General features: G+C 39.6%; 2 protein-coding genes across 2 annotated transcripts in view; both read right to left on the bottom strand.

Annotated features, from left to right (window-relative positions):
- The window catches only part of LOC140952440 (aldo/keto reductase slr0942-like), a 35,429-nt gene extending 24,831 nt beyond the window's left edge, over window positions 1-10,598 (bottom strand). Inside the window, exons 1-3 of the mRNA XM_073401866.1 lie at window positions 10,464-10,598; window positions 8,166-8,218; window positions 6,896-7,078 (exon numbers count right to left, since the gene is read on the bottom strand). Of these exons, the coding sequence (XP_073257967.1) occupies window positions 6,896-7,078; window positions 8,166-8,218; window positions 10,464-10,466 (239 nt within the window). The 5' untranslated portion in view covers window positions 10,467-10,598. The remainder of the gene's footprint in view (window positions 1-6,895; window positions 7,079-8,165; window positions 8,219-10,463) is intronic.
- A 1,722-nt stretch (window positions 10,599-12,320) lies between these two features.
- On the bottom strand, window positions 12,321-21,071 carry LOC140952429 (aldo/keto reductase slr0942-like). Its single transcript, XM_073401856.1, has 9 exons — window positions 21,013-21,071; window positions 18,033-18,088; window positions 17,313-17,495; window positions 16,686-16,773; window positions 16,004-16,105; window positions 15,339-15,456; window positions 14,613-14,669; window positions 14,150-14,280; window positions 12,321-13,053 (listed from the first exon to the last, which is right to left on the bottom strand). Exons 1-9 carry the CDS (start codon window positions 21,013-21,015, stop codon window positions 12,835-12,837), a joined length of 957 nt encoding a protein of 318 aa, XP_073257957.1. The 5' UTR covers window positions 21,016-21,071; the 3' UTR covers window positions 12,321-12,834.
- Window positions 21,072-26,528: the final 5,457 nt, after the last annotated feature.

Genomic DNA, 26,528 nt, shown 5'->3' with positions numbered 1-26,528 from the left:
GTTTGGTTTTCTTTGTGCTCACGTCTCTTTTGGGAAAAAGAAGGCTTGAAAAATTTGCAATTTTGACCCTAAGGCCTCGAAGTCATGTTAGTGGGCTAATCCTTACACCGAAGCGTGCTTTGAGACAGTTTCTTATCAGTATAATTTCGAGAATACACCTTCAAAAAACGCCAAACGTTAAGATAAGTCGACTTTCGCACCGAAAGAGTTCCAAAGTTAAACGGAAAAAAGCTGCTCGCGTAATAGCAGACTCATCATGAATTATAACGGATTCTTCATGGTCGTTGTTTGTAGCTTGATATGGATTTCATCCGATGCCAAAGAGAAATCAAGCGAGCGAGTAGACTTACCCATACCAGGCCATAAAGACGGCCGATATCGACTAAGCGGAGCGTTTCTGTTTGTCAACTGGGATTCTTTTCAAATTTCTTGGTATCCTGAACTAACAACTATGACTGTTGGTGAACTATTTCGAAAAGCACACGCCTTTTTTCAAGGGTCGGAATTTAAGGGAAGTATCACCGTTAAGTTACCGAATGACGAAACGTATACAGTTTTCGACACCAACGGAAATTTCGAGTACTTCGAGTTTGCATCCGTTCGTTATTTCTCCGTTGAGTACACGGGTCCCTCAGCGAAGAACGTGGAAATAGCTTGTGACTTAACGGAGCAGGATGTCACATCGAAAGATGACATTGTTTGCAGTGGCGCCTACTCTTACCGCGTACGTCGAGAATCGACAGCTCAGCTGGTATCAACATTGAAAAATCAAGGATCGCTCGACATGTTAGCACTAGTTAAGCTCTTCATCAGTCGCCTTGGCTATCACAAGCTGTATGGTCCTTATGGCGCAAAGAACATGAGTGAAGTTATCGACGAGCTCCTCGAGTTTACGCAAAAGTACCCAGACATTTCAGGCGCTGACTGTATTTCTTTGATAGAAGATATACTTGGCATTTTCGTGGTTGGCTTGACTCTTGAAGAGATCAAAGATCCTGGTGCTCCTGAAGACTACAAAAGAGTGGATGATGCTTGGAGTATTTCGGCAAAAGGCTTAGGAGGTAACGAGTTATATGGCCAACTGTATCTCTTACCACAGGCCGAAATTTTTAAGGTATGTGCAGTGATGGAATCTCTAGGCATTACATGTCCTGAAACGGTGAAAGATCTCGAATTCCCGCTTATTCAAGGACCAGCATTCCCGCTATTTGACTTAAGCAGAGCTGAGAGTTCCAAAGTAGATTTTTCAATTAGCAGTGATGTAAAATATCCAGTTAGTGCATATTACAACAATAAGAAGGAACACAGTTACGTAATCTTCTCCAACCTGTGGGAAACGGACGGCGAAAGTGCACTTTCCTTTGACGACTGCTTGGCTAAAGGAAACGCTTTGGGTTTTGATCTTATTGACTGGAGTGCATCTAGCAAGCAAAAACTGAGTGAATGCTGCTTTCATGCCAACATGGGAATTTCTTTAACCAAGGAAGGAGATGTTATAAAAGATCAAGAAGCTGGCTTGGTAGAATACCAGCTTACAGGTGTGTTTGACTTTATATGCGATGATGACGGTGCAACGGGCGCATATGAACCTTACGGAACTTTCGCTGTCAGCATTGGCAACAGAGACGTCAATCAAAAATTTCAAGTATGGCACTGTGAAGCTAACGACATCTCGCTGAACATTCACACAAATTATCGTCAACCCTTTATGATCCGATTTCAAGAGAGCAAGAACTTCTTGAATAACGTCAACAGTAAAATAACTTTGCATGGACGGGTGATGGAGGACGACGACATCGACGATGACATAATCGGTAGTTTTGATGGGAAATCTTACCAAGCAAGTGAACTGAGGGAGTCAAAGCAATTAACTTTTGAAGAAGACTCGGCTGACAAAGTTACAATTACGTTACAACTTGGTCCCGTAATAGACGATGAAGAGCCCCCATCTTTAATAAACTACGTCCTCACCGTCAAATTTACGTTTTCATGTGACGATGATGGCTTGACACAACATTACTACGAACCATACGGGTCATTCTCAATAGACATTGGAGAAAGACCTCTGAATCAAGACAAACTAATATGGCAATGGTATCGCAAAGATTCCGGTTCACATGAAATACACATTGGTAAAAGTTATGAACATGAAACCGTTACAATAGACTTTATGGAAGAAGAAGGATTCATGTCCTCAGAGAGTGCAATCAACGGCAAGGTAATACTGCATGGAAAAGTGATGGAAGCAGATGGAAGCCAGTCCGCGGACGATGTTATTGGGAACTTTGATGGAGAGTCTATTGATGCGTGGACATTAACAGAATCCAAAACCTTTACCTTTTCCCACGATTCCGAGGACAGAGTTAAAATCACTTTACAGATCACGAAAGAAACAAGTGCATCAAAACTGCCGGGGCGAAAAATATACTCGGATACTGAAGCTGAGTTTGCGCGCAGGTTGTTGGCGCCAATTTTTCCCTTAAATGAGGAACCAGGCAATGATCAGGTAGCTACTGCCATGAGAGGAGAGGAATTGTAAGGAAAAGTTTTCTTTGAAACTATCGACATTTATTGAGCAAGAGTCCTCAAAATTAGTAATTTTCCTGATCTTTTCATACTCTTTCCGAATGTTGATGAGGAATTGTACTCGAAATGTTTATTTCTTGTAGAGAGTCAAGGAGTGTTTAACTTAATAAATGTTTAGCGACATGATTGAATCAGCAGTTTAGTTTTGCCACTTGTATTCAAGGCAGTTATGCTTTTTCAATACCTTTCAAATTTCGCCTTAGGGGCTTTGATTTTTGCCGCTTTGCTTTTCGATTCTGCGTTAACAATAATGAGTACACTATGCCGCAATCAGCCAAACACAAAGGCTGTTCAATTTTTTTTCATGATTTTTGTCCCTTAAAGTACTAATTGTAATGACTTTTAGAAGTACAAGTTTTTTGCATGAACACTAAGGGCCTGTTTACATGGAGTGGGGGATCCCGGTCTAGTGGGGTTGGTTTCTTTTGTTTTCACGCTCTAGGGGATACAAAACAAAAGAAACCTACCCGACTAGACCGGGGTCCCCCACTCCATGTAAACAGGGTCTAAGAAGTTGCTCATTTGAGTTCAAGAGATAATATACATTGTCTAGTTAGGAATATTCACATGTTCGCACATCTAATCGTATTTATTCGCTTGTATTCTTGTTGTATACTGTGTGTGAGATTAAAGCTTTTGATTCAGCAATTGTGAGTAACTATTGTCCTGTAGGTATAGTCCGAAGGAGTTAATCCCTTGTAATGAAATCGTGGCGTGCCTTTTTTCGTTGCAAATTTCTAGCTCACAAATGCGAAAGGCAAACAAGCAAAACTTTTCGTCACATCTTTTAGAAACGAGTTATACTTGCCCCAATACGTGGGTAAGGCCGCTTTTGTGCTTTAGATCTCAGCGAATGTACAAAAATTAATGTCCTAACAAATACTGGCTTGAAAAATGGTACCAAAAAGAAACAACAACACAAAAAATATTCGCTCGCGATGTTTATCAGCAAAGATTAAGGATCCGATGAGATTAAGAACAAGTCACTGGAGCCTGCGTCTCAACTAACCCACTTGAGATACCTCTAATATTAAATCAACATACGTACGTACGTACGTACGTACGTACGTACGTACCTACCTACCTACCTACCTACCTACCTACCTACCTACCTACCTACCTACCTACCTACCTACCTACCTACCATTCCTACCTACCTACCTACCTACCTACCTACATACATACATACATACATACATATGCTTTATTAGGACTCCATTTGCATGGCTATATGCCATAACTAATTACAATAGAGATACACTCCACTGTAAAATAGGTTTACAAAGTATAAAGTAAAATAGTAAAAAGTTTTAAAAATAGAAGATGCCAAAAACCATCACAAGAAAATGTGAATGGTTATGTACAAATATTGGGGGAAATATTAAATATATTTACATATTTCGAGAGTCTAAAAATCCTAATAATGGGTAAGGCCGCTTTTGTGCTTTAGATCTCAGCGAATGTACAAAAATTAATGTCCTAACAAATACTGGCTTGAAAAATGGTACCAAAAAGAAACAACAACACAAAAAATATTCGCTCGCGATGTTTATCAGCAAAGATTAAGGATCCGATGAGATTAAGAACAAGTCACTGGAGCCTGCGTCTCAACTAACCCACTAGAGATACCTCTAATATTAAATCAACATACGTACGTACGTACCTACCTACCTACCTACCTACCTACCTACCTACCTACCTACCTACCTACCTACCTACCTACCTACCTACCATTCCTACCTACCTACCTACCTACCTACCTACCTACCTACATACATACATACATACATACATATGCTTTATTAGGACTCCATTTGCATGGCTATATGCCATAATTAATTACAATAGAGATACACTCCACTGTAAAATAGGTTTACAAAGTATAAAGTAAAATAGTAAAAAGTTTTAAAAATAGAAGATGCCAAAAACCATCACAAGAAAATGTGAATGGTTATGTACAAATATTGGGGGAAATATTAAATATATTTACATATTTCGAGAGTCTAAAAATCCTAATCCTTCGTATTGAGGTGGGCGGACACCTTGCACCTGAATGTCTTTGGATCCTTGATAGATTTGATGTCTTTAGGGTGGGTGTTAAAACCCTATGAGCCACGGAAAGTAAAGGGGCGCTGACCAGTAGCCAATCTACATTCTGGTGGAAATATGGTCATCATACGTTAGGTTGGAGTCAATCCACACTCCCAGGTCCTTGACAAATCAAGAATTGCTATATCTTCGCACCAAAGTCTTTGCAGAAGGATCGAAGGTTAATAAGCTTCGACAGATAAAAATGCGTCTTTATCATGTAGGCTGGCTTACACCCGGCGCGTGAAAAACGAGGCTCTGAAAGAGAAGGTCGACCGCAAGGCTTCTTCCGTCAGGCAACCCGCCATCCACCGCGTCTTTAGAGCCTTCGCTGCCTTTTACTGTTGCCACGGACAACAAACGATCCTTGGTGCTGACTGAAAGGATCGCAGCCTCTGGGAACGAAGTTGAACCCAGCATGCAACGCAGACTTTAGCTACAATTTTGGAACATTGCTGAAAGACGAGCTGAATCGCGATGTTGTACGTTTTTCCACCCACGTTCGAACAATGGCAAAACGCGCAACATCGCTATTCAACTCGTTCTGCAGCAATGATGCTTAGCAAAACAAGTTGCACGTTTTTTGTTGCCCGTTTTACCGATCTTTAAGAAAAAGAAACAACAGCTACTGACAACAACAAAAACGTTCCGCATCAACCCCAGATTATTTCAGTTCTTGTGAAACAACTGCTAAAACGTAACTCAGGTGCACAAAAACGCAAAGCTTTATACAGGAGAATAAACCCTTCATTGATTTTAGCAGTTTTAATATCAGAACAAAACGTCAACAACTGTTTTGCGAACGCATAAGAGTTGTTCAGGAAGAGTCCTTAAACCACCTTAAACCTCTATTAGACTGCGAGCTCGCATTTTCGCGCGCGCGCGCGCTCTCACAGAGAGCCTGCTCGCGAGCTTCTTTTGTTATCCGGGCTGGCACGTTTTGCTTGGGTTGTCTATTGTCTCATTCTCCAATTAAAATTACCCTCCCAACCTCGTTCTATCGTTTCCTGTCACTTGCATTTTGTCAATTTGAGATGCAATTCGGCAAAGGACTATTTTTGTGACACCAGTGCGTACTGATCTATTTGCTCCTGCGGCTTTTTTGTTCCATAATATAAAGACTAGCCTGAGCTTTCGTGACGCCACCAGTGGTTTCCCCGGGAAATGACGTCGGAGAAATGGGCGCAGAAATTCCATACTGATGACGTGCCACTAACCAGATCTAGGTAGTGCTTCTGACTGGTTGGAAATTGGCTTCATCCAATCAGAAGCACCACCCAGATCTTGGTAGTGACGCGCCAATAGTAAGGAATCTCTGCGCTTGTTTCTCAGACGTTATTTCGCGGAGAAACAACCGGTAGCGTCGCAAAATATCGGCCGTTTTCCAGGCTATATTAGCCATTTCAGAGTTGCGTAGGGAACTGGGGCGAGTTTCATATTTAAACTAATCGATAAACTGACACCACCATATAAAAGGTCATGTTGAGATTGGTTATTTGACTAAGTTTGGTGCTCTAAAATTGAACAGGAATCAAGTTATGACTCTTGAAACATGGTTAAAGATCCATACAAACGTCTATAATTTTGTGACAGCATCCCACAAAACCATATAAACTCTTTAAAATTTTTCAGTTTTTCTTTTTAACTGTAAAATTCGTCATGCATCTACTACTTGGAAGCAACTAATTCGAAAATTACTGTGTTTGCCCGTTTTTAAGAACACAGAAATCGTGAAAAAAATTTTGGGGGGGACGCTGTCACAAAATTACAGCGGTTTGTATGGATCTTTATAATAACCATGTTTCAAGAGTCATAACTTGATCCCTGTTCAGCCTTAGAGCAAAACCAATCTTAACACGACCTTTTATATGGTGGTGTCAGTTTCTTGATTAGTTTGAATTTGAAACTCGCCCAGTTCCCTATGCAACTCTGAAATGGCCAATAGAGACAAAATTATCAAACCCGAGTATGAAACAGAAGCCCGTAACACCGTCACGTCTTGCAGATGTCTCTCCCACGAAACGTTCCTATATTAAAAACGGCGAAAAATGAGGCAAGAACGCTGTATTCGGAAGCTAGGAGGAGAACTTCAAATTAAAGACTTAAAATTTGTAAATAGCAGTGAGTGTACAGAGCATAAGTATCTATATGTACATTCCACCTAAGGACTAACTTAGATATAGTTTTGTAGAACGAAATTAACAAGTTCTGCTATATTTACCAGAGTTTTGATGTTATGAAAACATCTTCACGCTTAACTTTTCCTTCTTTAAATACATCAGTTAGAGTGTCGCCAATTTCATCTTCATTTCGATACGCCTCAGCACAATCAATGTGCCTGTAGCCATAGTGCAATGCAAGCTTTACAGCTTTTCCAACTTCACCTTTTTTAGATTTCCACGTCCTGCAAAGAGAAATGAAGATTTCATTCTCGTATCGGAAACAAGTCTAGGACAATAAGCCCTCAAGAATTTTCATTTTCTAAAAGGCATAACTACATAAGTTTTTAAGTACAAATATCCAAGAAAGGGCTTATTAAAAATAGATTTTATACTGATAAGTGATAACAAAAATGGTTATGGGGTATAACTTAGGGAAGTGTTCCAAATAATTGTGCACAGACAGGACCCACCAGTCCTAACGGAAGGACTTATGGTGTCCCATGGGGTTGGGGGTACTCCCTGTAATGGCAGGTGCCAATAATTACCCCTGTGAAGGGTGTTGTCTCTGTTTTGGGGGTAAATATTACCCCTGATAATGGCCTATATGGGGAAGCTCCGCCCAAAAGGGGTATGTTCTCAGGCTTCAGTTATATTAATGAACAGGGAAATCTGTCTTTGCAGTCTGTGAAAGGACCTAAAAGAGCTAAGAACCGGAGCATTTTATGGCTGTATAAAGACAAGAAAACTTTCTGGTTTAGTTATTTATTCAACTGTATTCGTACAGCAGTTAAAGAGATGCAGTGCCCTCCACCCGGGAATGGTGTCTTAATGTACCATGCTGACTGACAGACCCCCACCATAATGAAAAGGTGGTAAATACCACCATCTCTAAACCTGACTAGTATTTATAATTTCACCCATAGGAGTGATGTAATATCTCTCATACATGATCTCTCTATATATATACTGTCCCAATTCTATGGAAATACATCGATGTTGAATCTCTGCCTGCAAAGAGTTTTTCTTTTGAAAAAGGACAATGTCTGACCAGAGAGGTCACCATGTTAGTCCTGTGGACAAACCAGAAAATTTGTTGCATATATCTGGGTGGTAAATTATAATGTTCACAGTTTTATTGCTGTAATCATTAGAAAAAGTACTCCACCTCCAGTACTCCAAACTTTGCAGTGGTTAGGATTTTGTCAAACACTTGGCATGGGCAAATTTAGTTAGACATTGTAAATTGACCTGAGCCAGGTTATTTGCAACTCTAGCTTTGAATCAAAATATTAGAACAAGCAACAATATATATACAAAGATTCAACTCACCCCAAAGCAATTGAAGGCATAAAAGCACCATTGTTAAGTTTTACTGGAGATGCCTGAAAAAAAAAATCAAATTATTTTGAAACCAAATGTTTTTCTTTTTCTCAAGAAAATATCTATACTCTAACTGTGGAGAGCCCCCTCCCCCCTCCAAAAAATACACAAACATGACCTGAGGTCAAAACACAAGTCATAGAAAGCAGGTCACAGGAAAAAAATATACACCTTATTCCAACTGGTTCAACTTGAGTTTTGAACATATTATTGACATCATTTTGTAAGAGTATAGACCATGGAAGATCGTCATTGATATTTGTTTAGTAAATGAGATATAAATGCATCATGAGTCACCTAACCCTAACAGAGGCCTCCCAAGGGGAGCAGCAAACGAAACAGCTGCCCCCCCCCCTAAACTGGCAACAGTCCTCAGCTCAGAAAGCAGTAAGTCAATTGACAGAAAAGGAGGAAAGAATTGTGATGGCAACAATCCATTTTTTACGCACTGAAAGCGACATCTGTTCACTTTTGCATTTGGCTGTTTCGACAGTGAAGTACGTAACAAAATCTCTTCCTTGAGGGGGTGCAAGCGTATTTTCACGAAGCCGTGATTGACCATTGTTGGTGTCCGTGAATTGTGATGTACCAGAAGCATATAACCCCGAATTTGGGGTTATATGCTTCTGGATGTACTGAAAAACTGTTCTGTGAATTGTGATTGAAATACACTCCGTGAAACGTGAACTGCCAAAATCCTGTATACTGTTCACATCTCACACTTAAGATGAATATTGAAGAAATTAAATCATTAATTTGGCCAAACAATCTTAACTAGCATTGGCTTGGCAGCTTGACTAACTTCACTTTTGAGTCTTTTGATTGAACATCACAGTTCAGTGCACTATATAAGGCCTATCTAGTGCTGGCTCCCCTAGGGAATGTATAGCCGTGCAGAGATTACCCAAACACGTGGCCAAGATCAAATACACTACTTGTTTCATGAGTCATGAAATGCAAAATTGTTGTTTGTGAACTCGTGACGAGACTCCCCCTTGCCCCGCCTTCTCTTCCTTTAATATTCCCAAGGTTTTCTGTCATTAATTTTCTTTAGAATGTTTTCTTACAATATTAATAATTCTTTCCTGGCATTATATATACTCTAAACTGAGTATCACAAAAGTTTGTGCTGATTACCTACAGTATTATTTTTGTCCTAGCCAAAGTGTGACAGCGACATTTGTTCCTTACCTACCTGGTGACAAGCAGTCTCAGAAATGACCGACAAAGCAACAGTATACCCCCACCTCGGAAGGCCTCCCCCATAACCAATTTCAGAGTTGAATGCATGACCAGACGTACGTAAATCGCTTGAAGGTATCTTATCTTTTATCTGGAGGTCATGTGTGTTTTATTGAGTTATTTCTTGTGTTATTGACCTTGTATAGGACATGGCCTCTAGAGGATTTTTAAATTGACGCACCTCTGTTAAATTCAGTTTTAATTTTCCTATTGCTCTAATTTTCCCCCGGGGGGGGGGGTACTCCCATACATTACCTATACAGGTATGTGCCGCCCAACAGGGTCGTGATTTTGAAGCTCTTGATTTAGAATGGGGTATTCATTTCAGAGGCGTTTTCTAGAACGGGGTATAAAAAATTGTGGATCACGGCTTTATCTTCTGCTTAAAATTGTTGCTGATTATGAAGAAGCATTTATTTGATGTATAAGTCAAAGAAATAAAGAAATATCTTTTTAAAAAAACAAGGCTATTTCAATTTACAAACTTTCTGGAATGGAGTATAAAAAATTGGCCCATTTCTAGAACGGGCTATCAGTTTTAGAGCGAATTCTAGAATGGGGTATGAAAAATTGGCCCATTTCTAGAACGGGGTATCAATTTTAGGGGAATTTGTTTTTAGAATGGGGTGCCAATTTGGAGTCCCGTGCGGCACATACCCACCCAAAAAATACCCAACTGCCCCCCCCCCCCCCCCCGGGAATTTACCTTAAATTTAAACAAAGGCTTAATTTCGTTTTTTGGTTTTCTTCAACTGTCTGGATATGAAATGTTGGGTTGTCTGTAAATACTAGCTCCCCGCTATTTATGGAAACTACTGGAAATAATTCATATCCAACATTCATATCCAGGAGGCGCTGATTTTGATAAAATTGAAAACGATTCTAGCGTGCGTGCAAATTAAATTGACGCACAGCATTTGTCTGATTTGTGACGGCTAATATGGGACGGGAAAGTTTACACTCTCACCAAAAACATATTGTAGCTCAGTGTGAAATTTTACTCACCATCGTGATAACAGCGGCTTTGAATAAAGCGATCTGAGAATAGAGAACAAAGTGTAGACCAACAGACCCTAACGAATGCCACCATCACTGTGACTCAGCCAAATCGAGAGTCACGCAATTTTATCACCGTCTTTAGGAGTGGCAGAAAAATACGCTTTACAGGCGTGGGTGTGGGGGGGGGGGGATAAAGTCGATATACATAGGACTGGATAAAGTTGATATACATAGGACTGTATAAGACTCCAAATAAAACATTGTTTTGTCTTGTCTTGTCTTGTCACAAATAGAGGCTTTCTGAAGAATCGGCCACAATTGATGCTCCATATTTATGTTGAAGTTAATTTTTTCATCTCAGCTAATTTTTGTTTTTCTTTGTTTTAGGGTATGGTAATGTGTGCTAATGAAGTTGAAACAAAATTAAAAGTTCTCACTCCATACATAAGTAGCGCAACACGGAATGTGACTCTAAACCTTTAGATTCCTCCGTACTCTCATGTGTCCGAAGCGGGCATGATGCTTTGATGTCCTTCTGTTTAAATTCCGGTTTTTTCTATCTACAGGTGTATCGGTGATCATTTGGCCCGATTGGTCAAAGAAGCTTTCGTCGCCCCACCCTCCTCCCCTGGTGCCGGTTGACGGGGCCACCTTTGTCGCCCGCTACAGCGCATGCCTCTTGTTCTCAGATGCCGCCCAGGCCTCGAGTTCAACTTCGTAGACATGCCGGCGGCAAAGACCTGCGATGTTTCTTCGGGGTTTCTTGTTGCGGCGGCCTTATGTCCTCATATGTTGGAGTTATATCGCAGGCAGTTGTTGCTTTCTCCCCCTTCTTTTCTGTGTGCGGTAAATAAATATATATAGCAGAAATCGGTCACATTTCTTTATTTTTATATCCCATTTGTTTCATCGCTCTTCGCCGCTGGTGACGTTAACGTCCCCAGCGGCGAAGAGCGAGGAGGAACGGATGTATTCGCAGGCTAGCTGTGCAGGTGGTTAATATGGAAGTATAGGGCTGATTTTCAAGTTTACAGAGGCAATGAAAAAGTAGAACCTGTTTCAGTTCGTATACGCATACAAACCCGTTGTTAGGCCTTTCCGGTTTGTGCTCGTAAAATGCTGGAACATTGCTTACTAATGCCAAAAAGTTGTTAAAAAAATTGCCAAAAATCCAACAAGTTACTACTTAAATTGCAAAAGTTGCTATCGAAATTTCTGCATATTTTTTATATAAACGTCAATTTAAAGCCCTTTTTTTTCGTTCTTCATAATAATTTCTAACATCGGTCCAGAAAGTTAGCTTTAAGAGATGCTCGCAATTATGGGAGAAATCTTAAGGGCACTATTTAATTATTCATACGGCAACAATTGCCTTTTCAGGCCAGCGAAACGTTGTTATGTGTTTAAAGGTTGATAATCGTTTACAAGAGAATACAATCCTCTCGTAACTCTCGGAACGAATTCGCATGAATTGAATTTTTCTATGAAATCGTTGCTTGATATGTGCTCTAAACGTATATTTTGCTCAAAAATTGCTCAGAGGGCAACACAAAGTTGTCGAGCACAATCGGGACAGGCCTACCCGTTTTCTCTATAGTCTACATAAGAACGAGATTTATCCCCCTTGAACTTATCGGAAATTCTTAGCCGTTTTTTGACTGTTCACGAGTGGAAGCAAGCAATAAGCGAAAAAGTTCAGTTTGTATCCGAGACAAGGAGAAAACACCTTATTGCACTGAAAATGGTGGCAAAATTACTTTCCTTTTTCACTCACGTAGTTAGCTATTTTTTGCCACCACTGCATCCACTCCATTTTGATCAAGGTATATAGAAGAAAGGCACAGCAAGAAGTCAACAAGTAAATCGCACTGGATGTGCTCTGGTGGTCGTATCGTTTATTTTCTCTTCGCGCGTTCCCCAGTCTTGTCTGCATCCCTCAAATTAGCCAGTTACAATTTTAGACGAACAGCTTAATCAGTTCTTCTAATTGCATTCAGTAATTTTTTTGTATTAGTTATCCAGCTATATATTAAAAAGACAATTTTTTGCTGTCACTCTTCGCCATTCCAGTAATTTTCAGGAGCCTCCTCGGGTTTTTACATCCACTTCTGAGTCAGATACCGGTGACGTATCCCGATGTTTTCGATGGCCGTCATGTCATCATCATCTAGTTTTACATTAAGTGCTTCTAGGTTCTCTTTGATGTGCTTCTCAGAGACAGCTTTTTTTTCCCCAATCTTTGCTCTCAATTGTCTGCATCCCTCAAATTAGCCAGCTACAATTTTAGACGAAACAGCTTTATCAGTTCTTCTAATTGCATTCAGTAATTTTTTTGTATTTGTTATATAGCTATATATTAAAAAGACAATATTTGCTGTCACTCTTCGCCATCCCAGTAATTTTCAGGAACTTCCTCCGGTTTGAACATCCACTTCTGAGTCAGATACCGGTGACGTATCCCGATGTTTTCGATGGCCTTCATGTCATCATCATCTAGTTTTACATTAAGTGCTTCCAGGTTCTCTTTGATGTGATTCTCAGAGACAGCTTTTGGAAGGACTGGAGTTCGGCGCTTAATACCCCAGGCCAGGGCGACCTGTTAAAACAGCGAAAAATGCATGGCTCAACTTTACTTGTTATAATCTCACCCGGACAACCCCCGGGAAAAGTGTCCGGGGTTAGTGAATTGTCGCATGCAGCTTCTCTCCCCAGGGTACGGGGGCTAAACGAACGGGAAAAAAAACCTAATAGGTGTCCTTGCGTAAAATCAGGTAATGCCTAACCTCCTACGCAGACGTTCTTAGGGCTTAGGGCTTTGTCACCCGTCCCCCCAATCCCCCACGTGGGGTAGGAACGCGTGACGAACCCTTAAGATTGTCTGCGTGCGACAACTCAGCGCCTTTGAGAGAGAATTTTTCGAATTCGATACCACCTAGTAGGAAATACACTCTCAAAGGTAAAATCCGTATAAGAAGGTAATTTTTAGGCGTTTATTCAGAAGACAAAACTTCGGTTTAGCTATGCCGCACTGTAAGTATAAATTGTAGCGATATCTACAACAACTACTTCGACATACCGTATTTACTCGATTAAACGCCGCCCTCGAAATGCCGTAGATGAAAACGAAATCACCAATAAACGCCGCACCCAATCAGAAACAAGCCGCGTTTATTACAGCATTATAACATTAAAACTCAGTTCAACTTGGTAATCTACACCATCCAGGTAGAAAAGGTACAAAGACTTATACTTTTTACTGCCTTGCTACTTTCTTTGCAAAAATATGCGAAACATAGAACGCGACATTACGAATAAATTCTCGATAGCGAAGGGAGCGCAAATCACGAGGATGTATAGCCTGTGATGTCGCCAAGCCAAGCAAAAATAAGACACGAGTGATTTGGGCGAGGAGACGGTGGCAGAAGAAGGAGAGAAGCTCCACCGCCTCCTCTCTCACCAGACCCTGCGCGTCAGTTTTCGCATCAGTTTTCATAATCTGTGGACATTAAATCTTGAAGCATGGAACAGGCTAGATAGCGCGAGGAAGTACGCCGGAAGAGCGAAGATGTCCCTCTCGCCCAACCCCGCCCAAACCCATGGCTCTCCACTCTGACAGTCGCGTCATGATGTAAACATACGAGAACTGAATAGAGGGCTGTGAGCAGTCTATAAAAGATGTAAAGACAGCTCACCAAAGCTATTGTAGTTTTGCGTTTATCAGCGATTTTCTTCAACAGAGGATTATTTAACACAATAGGTTCGTCTTTGTTGACAGACGGCCTATCAGGTGATCCGAGCGGAGAATAAGCAGTCACTACAATTCCTGAAATAAAACAAAGACAATTTTTTTTGGCGAAAATTTGTAACTATTTCCTAACTACACAGTTACAATGAGGTCAAACCGGTACAAGAGAAGCTATTACCTCCTATAGGCCATTTTACATTTTAAATAGTGGTCGTCTGTAGAGTCTCCTGTAGCCAGGGGTAGAGCACCTGGACCTGAAGGTCTTAGGTTCGACTATTGTTGGAAGGATTAGGATTTTCTCTTCCAAGCCGTCGGTGTCAGTGAGGGAAGAAAACCTTTCTCAAGAACTATGAAGAGTCATCAATAAGACCTTCTAAATTAGTAACTTGTCCAACCTAAATTTGACTCACCTTTGCTGGTACTGAACTCTAACAGCTCTGGCTGAGGCAAGTATGGGTGAAGTTCCACTGTTGAACATGAAACCAAACAAAAACAAAAACAACACGATGATTTAATTACATCTTCAGAGCTGTGCAATAGCGACTCTAGATTTTTAAAAATGTTTTTACGCCTCTCCCTCTACTCCCCCCCCCCCCCCCCCCTCCGCGACGGCATACAGAGTCGGGTCATTTTAACTAAAGATAAATGAACTAGGTGTGAAATTCAGAACACCAAACGTCGAAATTTTCATGACACGAACCAAACTCTAATTTGAGTCGACCTAAATTAAGTTAAAATCTTCTGTTGGGCCAGACGTCGAACTTAGGACGCGTCGAGCCAATCAAATGAATCAGACCAAAAAGCAGTTTTAATAAATTTTCTCCCAAACGAGTCTAAGTATACATTATTATACAAATTTTTAATTTATTAGTTTAGTTCGTTGCATGTGAAGATCCACGTTTGTCCCGGAGACGATCTTCAGACGTTCTATCCGTCTGAAGCAGACGGATAGAACGTTTTGGACAATTCAGACTCTACGAACGTAACTGAGCCAGACGTTTAACTTTTCATGAACACTCGTGAAAATCTCGACGTTTGGACTAGGCCTAATAGAGTGTGAAAAGCTGCAAGAAATTAAGGAATTAATGAGTGTCTCTGCTAAACGTGTCCGAGAGACCTACAAGACGTGTACGTACCTTGGTTGCAAGCTGGTATTATCTTGGCAGTTTCTAGAAGGGTATTGGTCTTCTTTATCGTAAAGTTTGAGATTCCAATAGCTTTGCAAAGGCCTTGTTCTACAAGCTTCTCCATGGCCTGGAAGATCACAACAATTCTTTAGGTTCTATCGAGCGCATACATCAATCCCTGTAACAGTTCTGTAAGAGGTTCGGGGGGGATTTTATTGAAATGAAAATCCAACGATTCAAAATTCAGATCTGAACGTGTATTCATAACTAAGTGTAAGACTGCAAAGGTTATGTGTAACCCCTACATTGTATCAGTGATCTTCGTTGTTGCACGCTCATGGATTTCTGGGATGTGAACATGGGACACAGTCCTGAGAGAGCTCCTTCCACAGCACAATGCATATCAGAGTGACACTGACTAATTTGCAATGTTTGTCTGACTTTTGTTATTCCGTCATGTTAATGACAAAAGTCAGACACACATAACATTTTGATGACAAGAGACAAAAAAGTGAGGAATTCACTAATGTTAATAATTTTCAATTATTTTGTTTGTCTTATCTATAAATAGTAACTCAGTGTGCAGTTCTATAGTATAATTCTTTTGTACCATACTATTTGCTATTTCTATACTCTTTGAAGTTTAATGGTTACATGCCAGTACACTTAAGTACCTGCCAGGTTTTGGCGATTCGTTCAGGTGAGTAACCAATGATCCCGTCAGCTACACAACGAGGAAAACTTACATCTTTTTTAAATGCAAGAGGTATATGGATCTATTGAGAGAATAACAGGCAGGTGTTATTATTATTATCTCCATAGTTTAATAACACTCTTTTGGAAACACTGAATTAACTTTAATTATCTATTAGATTAAATTTAGAATGCAACTGAAGTATCGCTACTTATAAAACTAGAGAAACAAGATGCAGCTTATAAAGCATTCACTTGGGTGGATGTGATAACATGCCACAGATGGGAAGAATTAACAATAAATGAAAGGAAAATAATGTAGGGGCTAACACAAGGTTTTTAGACAAAGAAGTGCCAAGGAAGTCATGGAATTTTCAGCATTTCTACAGGTTTTGAACTATAACCATGCTGGCAAGTTGACCGGCAAAATTACTTTTCATGTGTCATTATGCATTTTTTTCACCATCAATAGTTTGTTAAAAAAACATAAAACTTATGTTATGGGGGTTACAGTACCTTCCCCTCCCCCCCCGGGTGTACATGTACAGTGGAGTTAGCAAATATTGTTACTTGTGGGCTAACAAGTGTCTTTCTTTAAAGGTGTTAGCCTCAATAATTCTGAGTAAACCTGAGCAGCTCACGGACAATGACATGACCACTTACAAGATACAGATCAAGATAATCCAGCTGGAGGTTTTTCAGAGTAGTCTGGCAGGCAGTGAGCACATCCTCTGGGGCATGACTGTTACACCTGTTCACAGTTAAAGCAAAAACAGGAAGAAGTTGGATAAGGAAGAATATATCCCGGAAAAAATGAATGTCATTCCGACACAGATGTCCCTCTCACAAAACATCCCTGTGAGGAGGGAGAAGAAACAGCTGTATCCATAGGCTAACTACAATAATGGTATTAAGCCTCTTCAATAGACCACAAGCCTAAGCTACATTTCACAATTTTTGGTTTCAAATGCATAAATATTGCAAACGAAGAGCTGCAAAGAAAAATTAATTCAACAACATCAACATGTATTTAATGTTCCAAATTCAAGTAAACATTTGAATTTACATGTACAAGGAGAATATAGTTTTCCAGAAGTAAATTGGGCCAGCAATTTTTTCCAAACACTCCTTCAAGAAGAGAGAAATTAAAAGGAGAAACTAATAACTCCTAACAGTATTATTTCACTTAGCTAATTGTAGATTAACACAAACCTCCTATGGAAATTGTCAATATACTGTAGACAATAAATAATTTGTCATTATTAGTAACAAGATATGCAAGATATTTACCATAGTTTGGAGGTAATAAAGACATCTTGACGTTTAACTTTTCCCTCTTTAAATACTTCAGTTAGCGTGTCACCAATTTCATCTTCATTTTGATACACATGAGCACAATCAATGTGTTTGTAGCCATACTGCAATGCAAGCTTTACAGCTTTTCCAACTTCACCTTTTTTAGATTTCCATGTCCTGCAAGATCAAAGGAAGATAAGTCCCCTCCCTCTGATAAGAACCCCCTTCTCAGGGGAAGAAAGTAAATAAGCCCCTCTCCCCTCCCCTGATTACTTTTCCCTAATAAATGATAGACTGTATTAATCTCTCCATTCATTTGGAACTTTGAACGGCTAGGTGTCTAAATGTTCATATGGTTAAATACAGGTCAGGTTCCACATTAAAAAAAGAACACAAAATGATTTTCAACCACAAGTCAAAAATTTGTTCGGTGCTCTGTAAACTTAGCCGTAAACTGTGAGTACAATAAAGAAACTTAAGGACATACATGAGTTAAATATTATCCACCAATAAAATTTAAATAGCATGGACTTTTAATGTGCTATTAGTCATTAGCCTAAATATTAAAATGGGAAATCGCTGCATGCCACACAATCCTGAAATATATGTAATATTATGCCATACACATACATGCATGCCAAATAATTCATACAGTTTTACATTAGAACAAGCCGCCACATACAAAGCTAGGACAACACTCAAGCCTCAACTCACCCCAAAGCAATTAAAGGCATTAAAGCTCCATTGTGAAGTTTCACTGACAGTGATGCCTGAAGGAAGCATAAAATGTACAAAACTTTAAAGGTACATGTACTGTCAGTGTCTATAACAAGCATACTGATGGAGGAAAATGAAGATAATTCCTGTAGTTTCCAAGAGATCACAGAGAGATTGTGTCAGGGGCTCTGCATGATATGCATGACATTCTAAAGCTACACATTACCTTAAATACTTGCCAACTTTTTTGAGTCAAAGGCAGTAAGGGGACTTTAATCTTAAGAGTGCCTGGATTTTCATAGAGGATCTGACTGTTCTATAGTTCTTGAGAAAATGCTTACACTGTATGCCAGCTGACTAATACAGTGTACTTTAAGGAAAACACCATCATTCACAACTGCACATCCCATGGACTTTACAGTGCAACCAGGAAAACCATGAACACTTGAAATACCTCAGGAATGTTTATTGTGTTATGACCAATCACAGCAAAGATTAGGACATGCAGACAAGCCACAAAACCACAAACTAATTAACTTTCTTGCTTGCAGTTCAGTTTTCTCATGCCTGATTGGCTTTATTCTTGCAACACAATAACACTCCAAAAATATTTCTGGTGTTCATGGTTTTCCCGGTTTGACTGTAATTCTCATACATCTGGTCTGTAGTTTACACTCCTATTTCCCTACCATGGCATGAGGTGTTCCAGAAGCACGAGACTCATGCCTTAACCCATTCGCCCCTGAACCGCCCGTAACCGCCCGTGCGGATCCAGGTCCTTTCTACCCATTGTGACATCATCAGTTTTAATGGTCAAGGACAACTTTCTTCGCTAACTTATACAGAGTGAAGAGATCTTTCAAACCATACCAGAATGAGCACAATTCAGTCAAGGACACCGGAGAAACAAGCAAAAAACCACGTGACATTGACCTGAAAATCTCCATGAAAATCTTGTTCCATTAACCACCTACCTTTCCTTTCGCCTAATCCTAAGATCCTAAAAGCTTTCCTAAAACCTCTTCCCACCAAAATCAAGCCTACTAAATGCCCAGCAAGAGAAAAAATAATGAGGCAAGAAAAGCGAAAAAAGAAGGGAGGAGAGAAAGCGAAAAGTAAAAGTCAAGACTGCTGTGTCACTTTTAAACCCCAAAACTATGTCGAAATTTTGCTTTCTGCGCATGCCCGAACTTCGCAAGCAGATATTTTGCATCTGGATCAGAAGGCAGCGAAGTGTTCGACCTGTAAACCAGTTTGTGGTAAGTTTTAGCCCTTCATAGCACGACAATGACCAGAAAACCACTCGACTAGCTTCAAAACGCGTTTTTCGGCAAAATCTCCAGGAGCGAATGGGTTAAGCAAAGGACCAAGCTTTTTGAAAAAAATCCACTTTTCAGCATAAAACAACCAAATCTGTCTATTTCATGTCAAATCAGGTGAAAAAGTTGGTAAAAGGCCATTTTTAGGTTTTTGGATTAACCCATTCGCCCCTGAACCGCCCGTAACCGCCCGTGCGGATCCAGGTCCTTTCTACCCATTGTGACGTCATCAGTTTTAATGGTCAAGGACAACTTTCTTCGCTAACTTATGCAGAGTGAAGAGATCTTTCAAACCATACCAGAATGAGCACAATTCAGTCAAGGACACCGGAGAAACAAGCAAAAAACCACGTGACATTGACCTGAAAATCTCCATGAAAATCTTGTTCCATTACCCACCTACCTTTCCTTTCGCCTAATCCTAAGATCCTAAAAGCTTTCCTAAAACCTCTTCCCACCAAAATCAAGCCTACTAAATGCCCAGCAAAAGAAAAAAAAATGAGGCAAGAAAAGCGAAAAAAGAAGGGAGGAGAGAAAGCGAAAAGTAAAAGTCAAGACTGCTGTGTCACTTTTAAACCCCAAAACTATGTCGAAATTTTGCTTTCTGTGCATGCCCGAACTTCGCAAGCTGATATTTTGCATCTGGATCAGAAGGCCGCGAAGTGTTCGACCTGTAAACCAGTTTGTGGTAAGTTTTAGCCCTTTATAGCACGACAGTGACCAGAAAACCACTCGCGTTTTTCGGCAAAATCTCCAGGAGCGAATGGGTTAAAGTTGTGAGAGTTGGCTAGACTATGTATGTTTTGCTAAAATTAAATAATGGAGATTTCTCACTGATTACTCTCTCATTCACAATTATTCCAAAGGGTAAAATAACACTTTTCTAGTGATTTTCTTTGTCCCCTCTCTTCCTGTCTTCTCCTTGTCTCTTTAGCTTAGCACCTCAGTGGTAGAGATATTGATAAGACAGATTTAAGGTTTATGCAATTGGATGCAGGAATAATCCCACCATTGCATGATAAGCAATATCTTAATCTCTATCCAAACTCAAGAATTTAATGATTGAAGCCTGGGTATAGCCCAATGGTCAAATCTTGCAAATAAAAATAATGCTTTACACAGCTCAGAATGGCAAAAAAACATTACAGATGACTAAGTTACAGGGTGACTTCTGTAACCCGGGTCACTTAGACAAAGATGACCAATCAGATTACAGGAAAATAACAATACATTCCAAGATAGAATCCAAGCTTTGAATAAGCTGTGTTGTAAAGTGTTGTTTGTCATCGGGCGAACTGACTTTAGTGCGAAACGACCACAATTCTTTTGTTCTTGGTGACGACTCCAGGGTCCAGTCCGGCTTTTAGGATAAGCATCGCTTATAGATCAGATTCACAGTTCTTCTACGAGTTTTGAATGCACAATATTTCACAAATTGTTTAAGATGATACTCGGAAAGTTTGCTTTATAAATTACTTTTTTGGGGGAGAAATATGTCGGGAGTATTGTGAAATTGCATAAAAAAGCACGCATGTAATGTGGCGGTCTTTTGCTACGTGCAAACTGCTCTGCAATGGTGACTGAGTTAATTAGAAGCGGGAAAGTTCACACACTCACACAAAACATATTATGGAAGCTCAGTGTGAAACTACACTTACCATTGCGAAGAAAAGTTTGCAGAACAAAGTAGTGAATAGCCCTCCGGCCTCCTAAAAAACCCCAGTGAAATGAACCAGTCTCACCGTGACTCAGCCTTAAATCAACAGCCGCTGTTTCGAACATATGAGCCTGCGCTCACTAGGGCTTGTCACGCAATCGTGAGATCCGGAGATTTCAGGCGATTCAGTTTTTCCATTCCTTTAAGAAAGTCTGTTCAGCTGATTTGGATATACGGTACTTTGTAGTGGGTTGCTCTCCCATCACGTCCAATTTTATAGTTGAAATGGAACAGATTTCCACAGGGGTGGTTTCTGTTAATGGTAAGGCCCGGATGTACCCCAGGTTTTGCTATAAAATAGTCCACTTAGTGGCAAAATAATTTGAAAGACTTCAACTTAGAAACGCAAATTAATAACAACATAAGAACCTCCGTAAGAAAAGAGTGTTCTTTATAGGAGCCAAGTGATGGGCTCCTGAGATCAAAAATTGGAATTACGAGCCCGATTACATTGGAATTGTACTCCACTCAGTCCTATTGCCAGTTAATTGTGTCAATAACAAAATAAGAGAATCTCAGTATTGGAATTAATGTAATCTAATGTTCTTATCACATCAGCTCACAGCTTCCAAAGCAACAGTTTTGGTGATATCGAAATTCACCACTTTTCACATTGCCCTTACCCATAATTTACTTGTTTACCATCCCCCCTCCCCACCACCACCACCCTAAAAAAACAACAACAACAACAACAACAACGAAAAACAAAAAAAACAGAAGCATTGATCTCGCCTTCTTTGGAGACAATTGTACCCTGGGTGCCAGGGACTTTTCTAGCGCGCCGGTTTCCGTTTTTTCTTCGGCCAACACCGAAAATTCCCGCCGCACGCAAGAAAAACCTCTGGTACCTAGGCCAAGACAATTGTTACACCCAGGAGAAATTCAAAACAATTATTGTGCAAATTTTTGGAGGCAAACGAGGTGCATTCTCTCTTGGTATTATATTATGGGCAATGAACTCAACCTCGTCCAAGGGATTTTAACGGCCCCTCCAATTTTCTAAGGGAAAAGCCCTGGAAACGAAGTTGTGTGAAAGTACATTGTGAATATGGCGGTCCCACTGCATGAACCTTTTTAAAATAATTTTTTTTACATCTTAATAATAAAAGTCATTGGGCTAGTCAATTTCGGCATTTTTCTTTTTAAGCTGAGACAGCGTGCTCACAGAATATTTTTTTCATCACTTATTTTGATTGGATATCAGAGGCTATGTCGCTGAACTTCATACAGTGTTGCATGTTGTAGCATTTCCTACACGATTTTCATTGGCTGTTTGACTGACCAATTTGACCTATCCGATTATAGATTCACTGTTCACGTGACCTATGGTATCCAATGTCTGTGTTCTTTTGTCATTTTATGTGGACGTCAGTTTAGCAATGTTCGACAATCCTCAGTTGATAAACCAACTTTAATGACACAAAACTTGTTTCATATATGTCAGGTAAAATCCGTTCTCGCTATAAACCAGTATTCAACATTTTTGTTTCAGAATTTTCTTTGTTTCTTAGCCCTGATTATTCAACCTACAGCAGCTTACGCGCTTATGTAGTTAAGAATAGTTACAATGTAACATGGATAACTCTTATGACCTCATATTTTTCGGAACAGAAAATAACTGCTTTTGCGTAGTACCCTGGACAAGCAAGATATTAGACGAAATGGAGAACCGATCCATATCGAAAATATCTCGATGGCCCACATTCATTATTAAATCTTCGACTTAAAATAAATAGATAAATATCGATATGTTAGATGTCAGCTTGGTATGTCAGTAACGTTTTCACATGACGTCATGTCCGCCAAGTTGCTGTTCCAAAACGGTTGTGACTAGAATGGATACCCCAAAGTAAGAATGTCATCTTCACTCAAAATGCATTATAGGAGTCTTATAATAACTTAAAGCAGTAAATAAGAGAAGAAAGAAAACAGAAGAAAACAGTAGTGGGTATGTAAGACTTGAACCTGCGTCATTTGATGTACAATCCATATTCGTATCCACCACACCATCAAGGGCTAACTGTCGACATAGTTAATTTTAACGTACTTTACATAGCACTGATCATTACATTATTGAAAGCTAACCGTTTTTAACGCAGTGCTTAACTCTAATCACTGTACTTCGGTGCTAAACCCTGTATTTAAAACTCTTTTCCTTGCACAAGAGTCTCCCTACTCTGATTTCCCATAGCGTTGTGTAATAAACCTGATTTTGAGGTACCGTAAAATTCCGAAAATAAGGCCCGGGGCTTGTATTTTCGAAGGCCCTTTTAGAGGGGCTTATTTTTGGAGGGGCTTATCTACGGAGGGATATTTACGTTTCAAAATCGATTGGGCTAGCCTTATAGTTGGAAGTAAATTAACCGTTTTAGCTTTGTTTTACTTCGTATTTGAGGGCAATTTTCCAAGTACAAGTCCCCGGGGTGCTTATATTTGGAGGGGCGATTTAACGGAGGGTTTTTTGCGTTACCGGTTTGGGGGGCTTATATTTGGAGGGGCTTATTCATGGATGGGCTTATTTTCGGAATTTTACGGTATCCATTCTAGTCAAAACCGTTCCAAAACAATAAAACGGCGGCCATGTTGGTGTTCCAAACCAATCCTGTAAGAGTTGAACCTTTTTCTTATGTAAGAACGGTTTTTTTTGCAGTAAATTTGCATTGCTGCTGGCCACGTGAGTGAAAACGTTTTTTGGGGGGGTGGAGATTGGGGTTTCTTTAATGTACTCGATCGATCAATACGCCGAACGCCCACATTCCTTTCAACAAGGAACCATCAGTATGCGACCAGGAAAAAGAAACCAACAAAAAGCGTTTGATGCGTCACTGCTAGTATTATAATAACGTCAAACACTAATCCATCTGTAAACATCGCAAAAAACAAGAATGAAATATAAAAAGAAATCTTCTGCTTACCTTGCAGTTGAGAATCAGGGGATAGGACTCCCCATATCTGGCAAAGTTTTCATCATCAGATTTTTGGTTACTGTTAAGTGTCGGCAACTTTCAGCTTACAAAATGAATGCACTTTCTTATTCTAGCTCAGGTGTTAAAACAGATACTATCGGGAACTCATTTTCACAGCAAGCGGCCACAAGCTCAGATTCTTATGTGGTGATCAGCAATGATCAAACCGTTCAAGGTTGGTACTGAAATTCTTACATTTTCTTAAAATTTTGACGTTGATGTTTTCTCCGGACATGTATAGTACTTGTTAGTGTTTTGCCTTATACATTGGTCTATAACCGTGTAACTAATTGTGTAGATAATTCCGGTGTGTAATCTTAGTTTCATACGAAGTATACTATAAAAAACGCAGAGGCATGTATGTACGTACAGGCTATTCATTTTCTCAGAAGTATACTTAACTACAACTGTTTAAACTTCAAACGCCATGTTTTTACCAAGCTTTCAAAATGTATACAGCTCATATTGTTACATGCTCACAGTCTCGCGGGAAACTTAAACTTCGCGAAAATGGAAGAGACAGATGGAACCGATGACTTAAAAACTGTTTTTTATAGGTTTGAAATCAGATGTATCGTTATAATCTTACAATCATGGTGCGAATTTGAAAGTACCAGTAAACAATCATTTTTAGCTGTTTGCGTTTAAACATAACCACTTTCTTTAAAGTTCGGCCAGGCAAATAATAGCCCAGTCGTAGCTGAGTACGACAAAAAGAGCATTAGAAAGAAGGTATAAAATTTCGCGTATTCATTAAATATACTCAATAATTTTTTTGCTCTGGCCTTTAAATTTCCTATATTTAGGCGTAGCGAAAATCGCGAAAAAAAGGTCCCTCAAATTTAGTGACGGTAAGGTATGTAAATTTCACCAGGGAAGGTGATCGATGGCGATGCTCATGTCGCTCGGCAAACCCTGACGGACGCAGTTGATATACATGACAACACGTTTCGGATGCAGGATGGTGCGGACGCCACTGTCGATCAAACACAGGGTAAGTCTATATAACAGAGGTTATCTTCTCTCGGGTAATCATAATCACTATTTTAATTTTGTTAAAGTTGCCATTTGGTATTTGCTCATTTTATAGAAATTTTTATGTAGACTCAGTTAATACCATGCATTATGGCTTACGCTCCCTTAAATTCACTGGTCCTCGCCTTTGGAACTCCTTGCCCACAAGTATAACTAATTCAAATTCTCTTAGAATATTTCGTAAAACCCTTAAGAACTCTATCTTCAATTGTTATTCTAATTAATTATCTGCCTTAGCGCATGAAGAAATACTTTTTATATATATATAAAATTTATTCTTAATTCTGTCTGTAACCGTATTTTATTGCAGGGGTGATCCAGTAGATTAGCCTTTGCTATTTGTATGATCCAAACTCGCTCTCTGTTTTGTTGTTACATTTTTCTTTTATTCCTTAGCTGTACTGTGTTTAGTTGCCTATGTAAATTTGATCTTTATGTCATGTAGAACTGAGCTGAGTTTAATAAATCCTCTTGTCTTGTCTTTTTTCTCACAAATAAAATTACTTTGGACCAAGGTTATCCTGGGTTGTGGAGTGGCACGTAAAAAAATAGATTTTACCGCGGATTAGAGCGGTTCATCTCGGAACTAAAAAAAATGACAAACGGCCTTGTAACACCCCCACGTGACAACCACGTCATTCCTTAGTGTGATTGGACAATTTTTCTTGGAGGGCAAAACAAACTTCATAATGGTCGTGTAGTTCGCTCAGATACAGATACATCTACATTTATTTCGTATTATCAGACCCTAATCAGGCCTCGACGAATAACAACCTCACATCATAAGAAAGCCGAATCCAAAAATTGTTTTTTTCATGATTTATTATTTAATCATCACAGGAGCCCATGACCACATGAGCATATGACTGAACCATGGTCATAGGATCCTGATCAAAATAATAATTCATACTTTAAGCTACTTTACAAACATGCTTTCACCAATCAATTTTAGTTCCCTTCTTCAATTGTCTGTTCCTCGTCTCTTTCTTGTTCCCAAAAGGTGTGAAATTGTCCGCTTTTTTCTCATGCTCCACTAAAACAATTGAGCTAAAGCAGCCTCATCCCCAGTGCTTCTCGGGTTGGCGCCCCTTCTCTGTTGATAGCATGTACTATTGACGTCATTTTACTGGATATCGCATTGTCTTTAAAACTTGATCAGCGTTAACTGGTTATGAAGAATTAGCCGGGGGATTTGAGTCAATCAGAAGCAGAGAAATATTTTTTAATGAATAATTATTTGAATTAAATCAAAATATCTTCTTTGATAGTACAATTTGGTAAATTATTCTTGAACGCCCCTAATGTGACAGGCTGACGCATTAGTAACCGGCCTCTTTTTGTCGATATATAGGTAGCACATTTTCCTTTTCACGTCAGACAACTACAGACGAACCAGTCAGTCGTCGACGAAGAACACGTTTTAATGAATACCAACTCCGCCAACTGGAGAGAGCTT

This window comes from Porites lutea, chromosome 1 (assembly GCF_958299795.1).
Source record: "Porites lutea chromosome 1, jaPorLute2.1, whole genome shotgun sequence".
Lineage (NCBI taxonomy): Eukaryota > Metazoa > Cnidaria > Anthozoa > Scleractinia > Poritidae > Porites > Porites lutea.
The sequence above is the reverse complement of the archived record's forward strand: the minus strand, read 5'-3'. Positions and strand labels throughout refer to the sequence as shown.